The sequence below is a fragment of the Macaca fascicularis genome, chromosome 18 (genome assembly GCF_037993035.2).
Source record: "Macaca fascicularis isolate 582-1 chromosome 18, T2T-MFA8v1.1".
NCBI classification, from domain to species: Eukaryota; Metazoa; Chordata; class Mammalia; order Primates; family Cercopithecidae; genus Macaca; species Macaca fascicularis.
In genome coordinates, this window is record NC_088392.1 from 10,385,880 (window position 1) to 10,401,880 (window position 16,001).

The 16,001-nt window shown below is 45.8% G+C and overlaps 2 protein-coding genes across 2 annotated transcripts in view; both read right to left on the reverse strand.

Annotated features, from left to right (window-relative positions):
* SOCS6 (suppressor of cytokine signaling 6) overlaps nucleotides 1-8,587 on the reverse strand; it is a 40,348-nt gene extending 31,761 nt beyond the window's left edge. Inside the window, exon 1 of the mRNA XM_065533645.2 lies at nucleotides 8,542-8,587. The gene's annotated coding sequence lies outside the window, so the exon portion shown is untranslated. The remainder of the gene's footprint in view (nucleotides 1-8,541) is intronic.
* LOC141409031 (uncharacterized) overlaps nucleotides 1-9,208 on the reverse strand; it is a 34,789-nt gene extending 25,581 nt beyond the window's left edge. Inside the window, exons 1-3 of the mRNA XM_074022513.1 lie at nucleotides 8,582-9,208; nucleotides 7,755-8,525; nucleotides 6,876-6,987 (exon numbers count right to left, since the gene is read on the reverse strand). Of these exons, the coding sequence (XP_073878614.1) occupies nucleotides 6,940-6,987; nucleotides 7,755-8,525; nucleotides 8,582-9,208 (1,446 nt within the window). The 3' untranslated portion in view covers nucleotides 6,876-6,939. The remainder of the gene's footprint in view (nucleotides 1-6,875; nucleotides 6,988-7,754; nucleotides 8,526-8,581) is intronic.
* Nucleotides 9,209-16,001: the final 6,793 nt, after the last annotated feature.

Consider the following 16,001-nt stretch of genomic DNA (forward strand, 5'->3'; position numbering starts at 1 on the left):
CTCCTCTCCAAAGAACAACGACGACAAAAACTGACAAGAAAAATGGAGAAAAAAGCTAAGAAAATAAATAGATGGATTTAGGAGTTCCTATGTCCAATGAAGAAGAGCTTAAGACAGGAAAAAAAAAAAAAAAAGGAATGAGAAAAGGAAAGGGAAGACATTATAAAAGTCATTTAATAGTTTTCCTAGAACTGAAAAACACAAGTTTACAGACTGAAAAGCTCTGTGGAATGCTCGGCACATCCAAAGTAGAAAAGAACAATCACCAGACCCACCATGGTAAAATGTTAGTATTTAGGCGATAACACGAAACTCCCCCAAAAGCTTCCAGCGAGAAAAGAAATGGCTTACAAATGCCCGGCAAACTGGCGGCACGTGACTTAACAGTAACACTGAAAACCGGAAGACAACGGAGCAATGCCTGCAAAATTCCAAGAGGAAACACACTTACAACTGTGACCCCCACTGACAGTTCAATGACTCTCATTGTGCCCCTGCACGTGTCTGGCATTCTTGCAGGGACTAGGCCTGGTTCTGGCCTATGGTCACCAGCGTGCGACCTGCAGATACACCCACATCTGCCATGGGGGCAACAGATAGGAACTGTAGGTGAAAGCAGACTAGACCCAAAGGAAGAGGCCCAGGGAGGCGGCGCCCACCGCAGACTTTGCGAAAGCAAGACACAGACCTCTATTCATGCACTGAGATTTCAGAGTTAATTTGTCACTGCCAAATAACTTATTCTATCTGAACTAAAATATTAACCTGGAATTTTATACAGCCAGGCATACACCCGATACTTAGAACACAGACATTTTCTGACACACAAGGCTCAGAAAAACAGTATCATCCTCCCCATCACCTTTCACAGAAGTCACTAGGAGGATGAGCTTCATCGTATCGAGGAGGTAAACTAAGGAACAGAAAACAAGGAACCCCACTTGGGAAGGAGAGAAGAATTTCTAAGTTGATGGTAGAGTCTCCTGCGATTCGCCCTGTTTCAGATACTGTCCCTGCCTTCTGTATCTTTCTCCAATCACACACACGTCACCCTGCAAGAGCCAGCTCAACTGTAATATCCTCCATGAAGACACAAATCCAAATTCCCCAGCTCCCAGGATTAAATTAAAACCTTCAGCATCAACAGGAAGAAGGGCTGCACACACCAGAGTCCATTCTGAAATCGACTACTAATGTGGTGTGTGACTCTGGGCAGATGACACCCTGCTTAGACCCAATTTCCTCATCTGTGCAAGGACAAAGATAATCTATAATCAGAGGAGTTCCTTCTAGCTCTAAAATGCAGTAATTCTGCTGCAAATGTATAAAATCACTAAAACCCTACTGTAATTCTCTGCTTTGGTATTTGCTTACATTTTCTGCCAGTCTGTGATATTTGGCAATAATGTTATTCCCTAAATATGTCACTTTTTTTTTAACTTCAAAAGCAATGTCAACAAACAAAAATGACTATTGTCTGAGGGATGGTAATATGTTACTTAAAACCAAAATTAAGCTTTAAAAACAAACACATTATAAACATCACAACAAACTTTAAACAAGTAACATACAGACACAGTAAAAATCTACCAGTAAGAATTCATCTGACTTTAAAAGCATGCTAACCCAGCTGCTTCAACCATCTAGCATATTACTGATATAGTCAGAACAACGTGTACCACAAAAATCACTAAGTGCCACCGTAAACAGCACCAAATAATTGGCTACCCAGATCGCTGAGTTAAAAACACCTTGTCTAGATAATTCTAAAGATTAACACTGAACTATTGAAATTGTTTCTGATGGAAATCTTATCTAATAGGAGCCATACAGTCCTCTAACTTCAAAAAGGTATTTTAAGCACAAGTGTGTATATTAAGTACAATCCCAGACTGTCACAAACTGCTGTATATAAATGGATGCCTCTCCAGATGACCAAATTTATCTGCTGGAAAATTTCAGGATGGCATAATGACACCATTAGGACTTACTGATGTTCAGGTCACTGCCTGCCTCCCAGGCCCTCAGATATATCCTGTCTTCTTTCTTTTCTTCTCTATATTCAAGAGTCCAATGCTATGGAAAGTGAGATAATGATCACTCCCCAGTCTCCAAGTGTGATGCCCTTTTAATAATTTTAAAGTATTTTAGTGTGTTGGCTGTTAAGAGTGATAAAACAGTATCAGAACAAACATAATCAGAGCAGAAGGCTCTGCAGAGAAGGCAAAGTGTGGCATCCTTTTTGTTCTCAGTCTCCCACCAATGAACTGCAGTGACCCCAGAGCCAAGCCAGGCAATTGCTGCTAACACTGTGACCACCTGTAATCCTTACCAGTCCAGCAGCCTGCACTAGCAATCCTTCGGAAGACGCCCATTCACTCCCTGCTTTCATTTCCATTTCTCTTGCTCCTTTGGTCTCAAACCTTTTTCTCACATTAGGCTTCCTTAACAAAAACACTCAAGTCTAACACAGGTGTGGCTGATTAATCAGAATACTACTTTTGACTAGTCAGATTATGTTTTAAATTGATAGTAAGAATTACTTTAGGAATTATTACTATCATAATATTATATATTATAAAAGAGGGGGTGATGAGAACAGTTAGAAAACAAAACTCCCACAGCCAAAAAAATATCCAATAAAAGAAAAATTGAGGGAATTCCCCTCCAAAGAACAACAATAACAACAACAACAACAAAAAACTGACAAGAAAAAGACTCAGTGGCCAGTCCCCCTGGGATATGTCAGGGACACAAAAAAGAATTAATAGTAATAATATTAATAGTAATAATTACTTTAAATAGGAATTATTACTATTATTTTAAAACACAATCTGACTAGTCAAAAGCAGTCAGATTAAGGAGCAGAATACTAGTGTTAAAGTATTAGCACTTGTTATATTTCAGGCACTTAATTAATACAATAACATGCATTATCTCATTCCATTTTCTTCTTCTTTCTTTCTTTTTTTTTTTTTTTAGACAGAGTCTCACTCTGTTGCCCAGGCTAGAGTGCAGTGGCACGATCTCGGCTCATCGCAACCTCCAACTCCCAGGTTCAAGCTCCTGCCTCAGCCTCCTGAGTAGCTGGGACTACAGGCGCGTGCCACCATGCCCGGCTAATTTTTGTATTTTTAGTAGACACGGGGTTTCACTATGTTGGCCAGGCTGGTCTCAAACTCCTGACCTCCTGATCTGCCCGCCTTGGCCCCCCAAAGTGCTGGGATTACAGGCATGAGCCACCGCGCCCAGCTATCTCATTCCATTATTACACCAGCTCTGAGAGAAACATCATCATTATTATATATGTAAAGGAACAAAAACTTTTAAGTTTGTTTTTTTTAAAAAAAATCTACCCTATAAAATTGAAGTGCTGAAATTCAAACCTAGATCTGCATCCCCATGAGAGACTGCATTCCTTAGCACGGAGGGCTTCTAAGTCTCCGGCTTTTCTAATTCCAAAGGAGTTTTTCCTTCTGGCTTAATTCTACACCAGAAAACTGAGGATACCAGGAGGTTCCAGATAACTGAGGTTTCACTTTACTAAGCTATGTAAGCAGGGGAAATGCGTTTTGGGATGGTGACTTTCTACACACTCTACATGACTATACTTTCAGAAGTGAAGGAGATCTGGGCGTCTACACTGCGAGTCAGTCTGGTACTCGAGTCACTCAGACACACATCATGCCTCTAAGGGCAGTGACAGTTCTCTCTGCAGGGCTGTTGGGGCCATGTAACGATAAGGACTTTGATTTTACTAGTGCTACGATTTCCTCAGCTAGGCAAGCAGTGCGGCTCAGAAAAGGACAAACGACATGAAACACCAACAACTTTCCAACACGCACACAGCGTGTCTCTGCCTTTAAGGTGTAGATCACAACATGAAAACTGCAAGTACTTTCTGTATACCCACAACCCTCCTACTCAGCGGCTAGGCCCCCTGGGATGTGTCAGGCACACAGAAAAGGGGACCGCAGTAGACATTCTGGCCTCATAGAACTTATTTGGGGTGGCGGGGGAACAGCAGAAACAAGTAAACCAAGTAATTACAGGTAACAGCAGAGGTCAGGAAGGAACCATACAATCAATTACTTGGGATTACTGAAGGAGCCGTAAGGTAGTCGAAGAAGCCTTCTCTGAGGTGGTGATGCTCTGAGGCGGTGACACTGGCATTAAGATCTGACAATGAACCCACCACAGGAGCCACCGAAGGACACTGGAGGCAAACAGAACGCCTGTGTCAAAGGTGGTGAAGCAGGAAGCAGCTCAGATTGCTGAGGAACAGAAAGGCTAGGGCAGAACCCTGGTTAAGGCAGAGATGGTTGTTCAAGATGAGAACTAGGGAGAAATGAAAACACATTTCAGAACTCGGCAGAAATGCTACAGTCGATGAGAAAGAGTTTGGATTTTTGGCTGGGCACAGTGGCTCACGTCTGCAATCCCAACAATTTGGGAGGCAAAGGTGGGAGGATCACCTGAGTCCATGACTTCAGGACCAACCTGGGCAACATAAGGAGACCCCCTCTCTACAAAAAATAAAAAAATCCGCTGGGCATGGAGGCATGCACTTGTGGTCCCAGTTACTGGCGGAGGGGGTGCTGAGGTGGGAAGATAGCTTGAACCTGGGAGGTTGAGGCTGTAGTGAGTCCTGATGGTGCCACCGCACTCCAGCCTAGGCATCCAGAGCGAGACCCCCGTCTCAAAACAAAGCAAAACAAGAGTTTGGATTTTACCATAAATACATATTCATTACAAGATTGTGAGATAAATTATCCCCACTTTAGCCCCAGTTGAGGAATAAGACTCAGAGGGCATATACAACGTGTTCAAGGTCACAGAGCTGGTAAATGGATGCTCCCAACATGTCCAGAGTGTGCAAGGTGGGAACTGAAATCTTACGTGACTTTATCTAAGTATGTTTGTTCTCAAAACATTAAGACCAATGGCCACCTAAAAGTAACTGCCCCAACTAAGTAAAATTTAATGTTTGTATGGGTGGGTAAAGACCTGAAATCAGTTTAAGTAAACTGTGTTCTCAGTCCTAAAGCCATCACGACTTATTAGCTAAACCAACACGCCAAACAGCATACTTAATTACCCATAAAAACATTAATGACAATTTCACTTCAATATCAAACACGTCTTATGTTATTCCTCTTTTAACAGCTGAAGAATTATTACTATCAATCTATCCATATAAGAAAGTTTCTCCTTTTTATGACATATACTAGTATTAGGAATTTCTCCCTTGTAAAATGAATAATTTTACAAAAGTACTTCGGCACCACAGATGAAAATATAATTTTCAGAATTGGAAGAGGTCAGGGATGAGGCCAGAGAACTATAATAGACAATTCTCACTTCCTACAAAGGATGAAATAAACAGAAAACAGCAAAAGGAGACCTTTTTAGTTTATTTGTTTATCTAACTTTATTAAGCATTAAAATAGAATGTATACACATCCATTAGCTATACTGGATTATAAATGAAGTATTTGACCTCACGCTTCCAAATACATATGCATTTATGTGTGTATTATCCTTTCTCATAGTGCATATTTTCAAGAGAATAACAGTAATTGCATCCCAATAAGCCCACGATAAATTGAAAGTATCTTAAAGTCAAAACTCACAGTGGATTTATCTGGATCTAAGTCGAGATGCATACTGAATGTGTATCGTTTTTGCTCCATCAAAAAGTCAAAAAGTTCAAAATTGGGGACCATCTATATGTTTGGACTTTTAAATGAGATCACATCTCTATGAGCAAAATAAAAGATATGATCAATATAACCCAAAAGTTTCCTGAAAACTGGCCACAATGGAGAAAACTAGCAAGGAGTTTTCTGAGGAGTGTAATTACACAAGACAGGCTTAAGGGGACACTTGCAGGCTGGGTGTGGTGGTTCATGCCTGTAATCCCAGAGCTTTGGGAGGCTGAGGTGAGAGGATCTTGAGGCCTAGAGTTTGAGACCAGCCTTGGCAACATAGCAAGACCTCACCTCTCCAAAAAACAATCAGCCAAGTTCGGTGGCACATGTCTACAGTCCAAGTTACTCAGGAGGCTGAGGGAGGTGGATCACTTGAGCCCAGGAGTTCAAGGCTGCAGTGAGCCATGATTGCACCACTGCACTCTACCCTGGGTGACAGAGATAAAACAAAAAACAAGATTCTTGCTTTCTGTTTCCTAAAAAAAAAAGGGCCATTAAAAAGAGCACCTTTTCCAGTTCTAATGCAAGAATGAAGGCCGGGCGCAGTGGCTCAAGCCTGTAATCCCAGCACTTTGGGAGGCCGAGACGGGCGGATCACGAGGTCAGGAGATCGAGACCATCCTGGCTAACATGGTGAAACCCTGTCTCTACTAAAAAATACAAAAAAACTAGCCGGATGAGGTGGCGGGCACCTGTAGTCCCAGCTACTCGGGAGGCTGAGGCAGGAGAATGGCCTGAATCCGGGAGGCGGAACTTGCAGTGAGCTGAGATCCGGCCACTGCACTCCAGCCTGGGCGACAGAGCAAGATTCCGTCTCAAAAAAAAAAAAAAAGAATGAAGAAAAACATTGGAAGACAAAATGACTAGAAATGCAGTCAGTACAGCACCATTTTCCACCCTACGCCCAGTCAATGGCTCTCAAATTCCTTCCCTGCCACTCCCTGTGGGCAGGGGGTAGGGGGGCACCAAGAGAGGAGGTCATGGGATGACCTGAGGGTGTGCCCTTGGGTCGGAGGCCCTGCTGAAGAGAAAGGGGCAAGACTACCAATTTAGAGGGTAATTTAAAAGATAACGATAAAGGTAAGAGAGAAAAAGTGTTTCAAAAGAGATGCTGAATGGAGTTTTAAAAATATACATTCAGGTGAATACCTGGCTCATCCTTACCCAGGCACAAGCGGAAAGCAAGCTCGGGTCAAACTCCAGATAGAAGTTCTTCCAGGAATCCTTATCAAATCCACTGTCCACCAACCAGCTTCCTCCAAGGCACCAAGGCAGGCTTAGGGAGGGTGATGGAACCAAAGGGTTAAGGCCACATATTTAGTTTAGAGCTGAAAGGATCCTAGACCTTACCATATCCACGCGTGCACAAAATCCACTAGGAGGAGAAATTAGAAAGCCCACAGGAAAGTATTACAGACTTTTTTCCGGTTTTTGTGAAACCTGGTGAGCAACGCCACTCGTGTTTTTAAGTAAGGCTGACTGTCCACAACATTAAATATTCCACTTAAAATTCATTCATTCAAGTAAGCTAAATGGATTTAACGTTGTGGCAGTTGGTTAAAAAAAAGTCAAGATAAATTGCTACCTTCTGTGGCTGAGAAGATGTCAGATATTTCATCTTGAAGTAGACCGTTTACTTTTGTTTGATTCCAAATGTATCAAATGTAACCAAATGTATCCCAAGGAACACAGTAAATTTAAAACGTCTCTGGGAGACGTTCAGTGTGTGTAATTCACGTTATTTCTGTCATTACTGTGTTCTCTGTCCTCAAGCACAGTGCATGTTGCCTTATCCGGGCAGACGTTGTAGAAACATTTGTTGAAATGAATTCAACATTATTTCTTTTGCTACCGGAAGACTGAGTTCTGCCACATATTCCCACCTGGCCCTTCATTCCAAACAGTGGGGACGGGAACCCCAGTTTCACATTCCAACTGAACGACAAGTTGGCGCACACATTACCGCATACATCCCAAGTTTTGTGCCAGGACCTGCCCCTGAGAAACGTCCATAATTCTGCTCCGTGAGCCACAGGGGTGTACCTGAAGTTGCCAACTCCCGAAGCAAACTGAAAATTCAGGCCCGTGTCGGTCCCAGGAGCGGTTTAAATTCCACAATCGTCTCCTCCCTATACCCGGGTGAGTGCGCTGCCGGCCGGCGGCACCTTCAGCGGCAGAGCAGCCCCGGCCTGCACCTCCACCAGCGCCGGCGCGACCTCGCGGTGGGGCGGGGGCGTCCCCGAGTCCCAGCGCCGCGCCCCAGGCCCGCCCTCGCGTCTGCGGCCTCGCCGCGCCCCGACCCCGAGCCCCAGCCCGCGGAGGTCCGAGAAGGGATCCGGCCGGGGCGCAGAGCCGCGGAAGCCCCGCGCCGCCGCCCAGGCCTCGCGGAGCCCCGGCCTCTCCCCGGCGAGCTGCGGGCAACAAAGGCGGCGGCCCGGGCCGGCGCGCCGCGGCCGAAGAGGCCGAGGGGTCGGGAAGAGCCGCCCGCGGCCGCGCAGGCCTCGGCCCTTCAGGGGCCGCCGCGCCCCGGCCCCGGCTCCCCGGTTCCCGCGTCCCCGCTCCCGGGCCTGGGCCCGGTCCCCGTTCCCTGTTCCCCGGCCCTGGCCCCCGCCCGCGCACCCGCCGAGACGGCGCAGGGCCTCGCGCTGCCCCAGACCCGCCGCTGCAGCCCAGCGCCTGGCGGCCTCCCCGGCCCGGCCCGCGCCAGATCCGCCCCCTGCGCCCCGAGGCGAAAACCAGCCCCGCGGCCGGTGCCCCGCACCGCGAACGAGCCGAAGGCGGACGGCGAAGCCCGGCCCCTGCCTCCCGCCCGGGCTACCCGGACGCTCACCCGGAGGCGGCCCGGCTCCGCTTCCTCGCCCAGCGCCGGCGCGACTGCCGCGCTCGCCTTCTCTCCGCAACTCCTCCTCCCGCCTCCTTCCTCCTCCTCCTCCTCCAGGAGGGGCGCGCAGCCGCGGCGCCTCGGCCGGAGCGGGGAGCGGGTGCGGAGGAGCCGAGCGGGCCGCCCCGCGCCCACTACTCCGGCCGGCGGCGCAGGCGGGGTGTCGGGGCGCGCGGGACTGAGGCCGGGGGCCGCGCGGGGTGGGGCGGGGGCCGGGCACTAAGTGGGGGTTGCAAGGGGTGGGGCGCCGGGCCGGGGTCGTGGGGCGGGCGGGGCGCAGATCCCGGATCCCTACCCCCCGCGCCCCTCCACTGGTGCCTGCAGGCGGGCGCTCCTCCCGCCCCCAGTGTCCCTGTCCTGGTTTTTCCTTTGGTGCCTTCCCTCTGGCGGGGGTGGCCCCGGCTAACGCGGAAAGGATAGTCTCCTTGACCCCCCGGCCCCGCGGATTTGGCGGCTGCTGTCCCTGTGCCCCTGCGGCCGGCGGCCGGACCCCTGCACTGCCCGGGTCCGCTGGGCTCGCGCAGGGACCCCGGCCTCGTCCCCGCAGAGAGGGGACCCCAGGACAGACGCGCGCGCACGCTGTGCAGAGCCACAAGTGGGGAAACCCTCCCCACATCTCGACTGAATTGTGAAAAACGCTTTTTAAAAAGACAAACTTATTCCTTTTTTCAAGCCATCTGCTTTTCCATTTAGTCGTTTTCAGGGAGATTTTGTACAAGTAATAGTTGTTTGTGCCGCCCAATTCCAAGGTACTGTGATACACAAGTTGCATGTTGGAAACATGACTAATTTCTTTTGAAACTGGCTGGACATACTACTAATGTATAGCGGTACCACAAAAACTTGATTTTTGTCCATAAGAATCAATAGGAAAATTTGTATTTCTCTTACGATGAAAAGTGGTTTAAAAATGAATATCATTAGTATTTCAATAAAGCTTGGGGGGAGATAAGTATTATTAAAATCTAACAAGAATTATTGTGGACTTTAAAAGTTGTGTTTCTTGAATAGTATAGACCTTTTTAAAAGAAAACTGAAAGTACAGAGAAAAAAGGGCTAGAAAAAAAATCTAAAAAGTTGTTCAGGTATGAGTTTGTACCCAAATTATATCTCAATAAAGTTGTTAGTTACAAAAAAGTTCAAGTACAGTAATCTTAATTCCTATGTCCAATATACAATCTAGATTTCCGCAAGAATAACAGTGAAGTTGTATCTTTAGGTGATGCGAAGTTGATGTCATTTGTTATGTATCATACACTGTCATCTTCAGTTTTTACTTTGAATTTATTAGTAAAATACTACCATTATTGTTACCGTGATTGAAATGCAACACAATTCTCAAATATCTAATTACAGTGATTGGAGAATGTAGGTTGAAATAGAATTGTCAGAGAGGTTAGTGGGAAACACAACAAATAGTAATTAACAGTGGCTCATGCTTGTAATCCCAGCACTTTGGGAGGCCGAGGCGGGCAGATCACGAGATCAGGAGTTCGAGACCAGCCTGGCAAACACAGTGAAACCCCATCTCTACTAAAAATACAAAAAGTAGCTGGACGTGGTGGCAGCTGCCTGTAATCCCAGCTACTGGGGAGGTTGAAGCAGGAGAATCGTTTGAACCCGGGAGGCGGAGGTTGCAGTGAGCTGAAATCGCACCACTGCACTCCAGCCTGAGTGACAGAGCTAGATGCCATCTCAAAAAAAAAAAAAAAGGAAAGAAAGAAAGGAAGCAAATCCTACTGCCTCGGGGTGCCAGTGTCTCCTCATTTTTTCTAAAAAGGACAACTGGCAGGAGCTGTGCAGCAGGGGATTAGTGAGCCTTTCACACAGCAATGGGGCTGTGCAGGATGGGGAAGAGTTGACTCTTCCAGGAGACACTTAAATGTATGGTTAAGACCCTGGGGTTCTGAGTCTGGCAGAGCTGGACCAGAAGCACAGTTTTGTCACACAGCTGTGTGACCTCAAACAAGTTTCTCAGTTGTAACCTCAGTTTCTATTTTTGTAAAGGGAGGTGAGGGAGCTTGATATTTATTATGTCAAATAGTTGTAAGATTACATGAAATAATGCACAAAAACCACTAGGGGCCTAATCTAGGTAATAAAATTTTATGAGTCAGGCCTTGCATTCAGCTCTTTTGAATATGTTATGGCCTTTAATTTTCGTATCAATCCTGTAAGGTCAGTATTAACATCATGCCCACATTACCGATGAGGAAACTGAGACTTGCAGTATGAAAGTAGTAATTTACTCTCCCAAAGTCACAGCTACTATGGGGCAGAGCTTAGAATTCAGGCTTAGGCCTCTGTGATTTCAGAATATGAGCCCTTTGCCACTAAATAGTGATAACAATAATATAGCAACAACTTCAGTGTAGAGATATTAGTGTCTAGATATACTATTAAAATCTCCGCTTGGCTGAATTCCAAACACTTCTTGGCCATAAACATGTGATATCTTCTTGGCTGTCCGCCACTGAACCCTTTTTTCCATCAGCCCTCACTCTCCCTTTGGAGGAAATCTTATCTTTGCCCTACCAACACCAGCACAGCTAAGATACATGCCAATGACTCACCTACTTAAACTCTTGCCCAGGCCAGACAGAGAGGCTTACACCTGTAATCGCAGCACTTTGGGAGGCCAAGGTGTGGAGGTTCACTTGAGGCCAGGGATTCAAGACCAGCCTGGGCAACATGGCCTGATGTCAGCTCTACAAAAAATTAAAATATTAGCAGAGCATGGTGGTATGGAGGTGGGAGGATCGCTTAAGCCCAGGAGTTCCAGGTTGCAGTGAGCTATGAACGTACCACTATACTCCAGCCTGGGCAATAGAGCAAGACTCTGTCTACAAAAAGAACCAGGCTGGGCGTGGTGGCTCACACCTGTAATCCCAGCAGTTTGGGAGGCCAAAGCTAGCTTGAGCCGGGGAATTTGAGACTAGCCTGGGCAACATGGCAAAACCCTGTCTCTACTTAAAATACAACAGTTAGCTGGGTGTGATGGCACATGCCTATAGTTCCAGCTGTTCAGGAAGCTGAGGCTGGAGGATTGCTTGAGCCCAGGAGGCAGAGGTTGCAGTGAGCCACTATCATGTCACTGCACTCCATTCTGAGCTACAGTGCAAAACTCTATCTCAATAAGTAAGCAAGAGAATGAGAGAAAGAGAGAGAAAAAGAAAGAAAGACCAAGCTAAAAAGAAAAGAAAAGAAAAAGAAACCAAAAAACTCTTGTCCAGATGCTTACTGTGCTGCAAGTGATATAATCATGGAAAGCTCCTAGAAGAGAATGGGATCACATCTACTGTAATAAGGTACCTGCACCAAATTGATCCTGGTGCCAGTCCCCAAAGCCTTCTAATAAATCCCTGTTTTGCTCAAATTAACCAATTTCTGTCGTTTACCATTACAAATGCTGTCCGATAGATATGCTTGTTAAAAAATGAGGATAGCCACCAGTCATATTGAAAATCTATCCTCTTAACAGTGACAGGGGAGCACAGTTCCACTGCTTCCTCCTAGAGCAATAGCCTATAGAGCCAGAAGCACCCGTACTGATCATCCTCAACATCCTCTTTTTTCAGACATGAAAACAATCCAACATCCTCATTTGAAGGAGGAGGAAACAGACTGAGAGATCAAATGATTTGCCCCAAGTGACAAAGTTGTGACATTTCCCAATTTTGAGTCTTGTTTGATTTCTAATATTAAACCTCTTTCCTTCATCTGAAAGGGGAAAAAGAGAAGTCTAGACTTGAGAGAACTGGATGGAAGCAGGGTGGGTTACAGTGTGCAGCCTTCCATCCTAGTCCTGGTGATTCAAGTACGGTCATACCTCACTTAACGACAGTGCTATGTTCTGAGAAAAGTGTTACTAGGTGATTTCTTGTGCTAACGTGATAGACTGTACTTACACAAACCTAGAGGTAGCCTACTACACACCTAGAATAGCAGGGCATAGCCTATTGCTTCTAGGCTTCAAACCTGTACTGCATGTTACTGTACTGAATTATGTAAGGCAATGGTAACCCAAAGGTATTTGTATATCTAAACATATTTAAACATAGAAAAGGTTCAGTAAAGATACAGCATTATAATCTTACCATGGGATCACAATCATGTATGCAGTTGACCAAAACACTATTCGGTGCATGACTGTACATTCTCAGTGCTGAAAGCACTCTTGGGGCCCTGTGAAAAGCTGCAAAGCAAGCAAAATTTGCCACCCTCCACTTCCTTCCCTCCTTCCCATTGCCCTTCTGCTGTTCCTGCCTTCCTGTCTTGATGGTTTAGGCGCCATACTCCACTCACACAAATTTCCCTTGCATTGTACTTGTCCTGGGTTACATAATGTCCCACAAAGAGTCATGTCCTTTCGAGAACCTTAGAATGTGACTTCGTTGGAAGTGTGATCTCTGCCACTGTTAAGTTGAAATGAGGTCCTGCTGTGATAGAGTGGGCCCTTAAATCCAATGTGATTGGTGTCTTTATAAGAGGACAAGAGGCACAGAGACAGACACACAAGGAGGGGAGAGGAGGTAAAGGCACACAGAAAGAACTCTGGGGAGGCAGAGACTAGACCGATGCATATGCAACTCAAGGAACACCAAGAATTGCTGTCAACACCAGAAACTGGGAAGAGGAAAGGAAGGATTTCATCAGAGCCTTCAGAGGCAGCATGGCCCCAGTGTCACCTGGATTTTGTAGTTCCTACATCCAGAACTGTGAAACCATAAATTTCTACTGTGTTAAGCCACCTAGTTGGAGGTACTTTATTATTTTGTTATTTTATTTTATTTTATTTTAGAGACAGGCTCTCACTCTGTTGCCCAGTGGCAGGATCTCAGCTCACTGCAACCTCCGCGTCCTGGGCTCAAGTGATCCTCGCACCTCAGCCTCCCAAGTAGCTGGGACTACAGGCACACCACCATGCCTGTCTAGTTTTGTTTTTAATTTTTTTTAAGAGATGGGGTCTCACTGTGTTGCCCAGGCTGCTCTCAAACTCCTGAACTCAAGCGATCTGCCCGTCTGAACCTCCCAAAGTGCTGGGGTTACAAGTGTGAGCCACCATTCCCAGCTGAAGGTATTTTATTGTGGTAGCTCTAGGAAATGACCACAGTGCTCCTAGGCCTGCCTAACCTCAGTGCCTGTTCTCTGTAATGAACTCACTGCAGTCTGCTCCGGTCTTAGTCCCTTTTCTGTTGCTATAACAGAATACCTGAGACTGGGTAATTCCTAAATGAGAGGCAGCTGGGTGTAGTGGCTCATGCTTGTAATCCCAGCACTTTGGGAGGCTGAGATGGGCAGATCACCTGAGGTCAGGAGTTTGAGACCAGCCTGGCCAAGATGGTGAAACCCTGTCTCTACTAAAATACAAAAATCAGCCGGGTGTGGTGGCACGTGCCTGTAACCCCAGCTACTCAGGAGGCTGAGGCAGGAGAATTGCTTGAACCTGGGAGAAAGAGGGTGCAGTGAGCCGAGATCGCGTTGCTGCACTCCAGCCTGGGCGTCACAGCAAGACTCTGTCTTGGGAAAAGTAAAATAAAATAAAAACATAAATGAGAGGCCTATTTAGCCCATGATTCTGGAGGCTGACGGTCCAAAATCACGCAGCTGCATTTGGTCAGCTTCTAATAAGGACTTCATGCTGCATTGTAACATGGTGGAGAAGCAGAAGGGGAGGCCAGTGCATATCAGAGAGACCCAACACGATGGGAAGCCTCACTTTATCACTAGTCCAGTCCTCCCAGAGCGAGAACTTGCTGTCCCAACATGAGTTTTGGTGCAGAGAGACCATATTCAAGCCATGGCACTTCCCAATCAAAACTTTTCTTTGAAGAATTTCTCAATGATTGGGTGACCATAGATCCCAGTTTGTTCAGGACAATACCAGGTCGTCACTGTTGTTCTGGCACAACTGTTAATCATGCCACCCAGTTCATATAACATCAAAATCATCCCAGTTCATATCACAAATTCCACCTAAGGGTAAGATCATGACACATTGACCTGACATCCAAAGCTCTTGGAGAAGTGGCCCCCTCCTGCTTCTCCGGCCTCACAACTCACTGCTTCTTTCTGCTTCACTTTGCCGGGCCAAGATGGGTAACTCAATCTCTAAACAGATCCAGCCATGTACCTTAATTTATACTTTTCTGTCTGCCTAGAATTTTCTTCCTTCTCACTCCCTACCACCTAATTATTTTTATAAATAGAAAATCTTACTCACGATCAGTCAAGGTTCAGATTTGCCCCACCAGAAATGATGTAATCCCATTTGTGAACCTCACTTGGGTTCAGTCCTTTCTAGAGTCCACTTCACACTCTACCCTGAATTGCAATATTTCTCATCTCTCCTCCTTTGAATGCAGATGTTTTGTCTTATTTCTCTTTATATTATTTGTACTAGTACCTTGAAAGATAATTTTTCACACAATAGATACTCAAGCAATATTTGGTGAATAAATATGAGTATACCATTCCTCTCTACATCTATTTAAGAGCATCCTTCTGAGAAACGGACTCTGAAATCCTTTTAAAACTCCACTTCAAGATATAGGTGTGGCTGGTGTGTCCTTCGAGCAGTGACAAATACCTGCTTTCCAGAGCATAATTATTGAGGGAAAGTGTCTTTGTTGTTTCAATTAGCTAGATTCTGCTAGGTGGGAACGAGCTAGAGTCAAACGAATGTCTACCACCCTCAACAGTGAGCTCTGAGGATTTTTAAGACCTGGCAGAAAATATGTGGTGCTGTTTGTGTGGATACCTGTTTGTGTACTCAGAAAGGTAAACAAAGATATTTAGCAATATATTTTTCCCACTTAGTCCCTGGTACATTTAGCTGAGCTTAACATTATTCTCTATTTCAGATCAAAGACTCTCACTTGTAGATAAATTTATTTATTTATTATTATTTTTTGAGACAGAGTCTCTCTAGCCCAAGCTGGAGTGCAGTGGCACGATCTCGTCTCACGGTACCCTCCACCTTCTGGGTTCCAGCGATTCCCCTGCCTTGGCTGCCTGAGTAGGTGGGATTATAGGCACCTGCCACCACAATGAGCTGATTTTTGTATTTTTAGTAGAGACAGGGTTTTACCATGTTGGCCAGGCTGGTTTTGAACTCCTGACTTCAAGCAATCCACCCACCCTGGCCTCCCAAAGTGCTTTACTTTACTCTTGCCTGCCCTCTTTGCTTCTAGGATTCAGGGTCCCCTCTGACTGCTTACTTAACCTTTCACTATCAGGTAACTGTATTAGTCTCTTCTCATGCTGCTGTGAAGAAATACTGGAGATTGGGTAATTTATAAAGGAAACAGGTTTGATTGACTCACAGTTCCGCAGGGCTGGGGAGGCCTCAGGAAACTTACAATTATGGAAGAAGGGGAAGCAAACATGTCCTTCTTCATGTGGCAGCA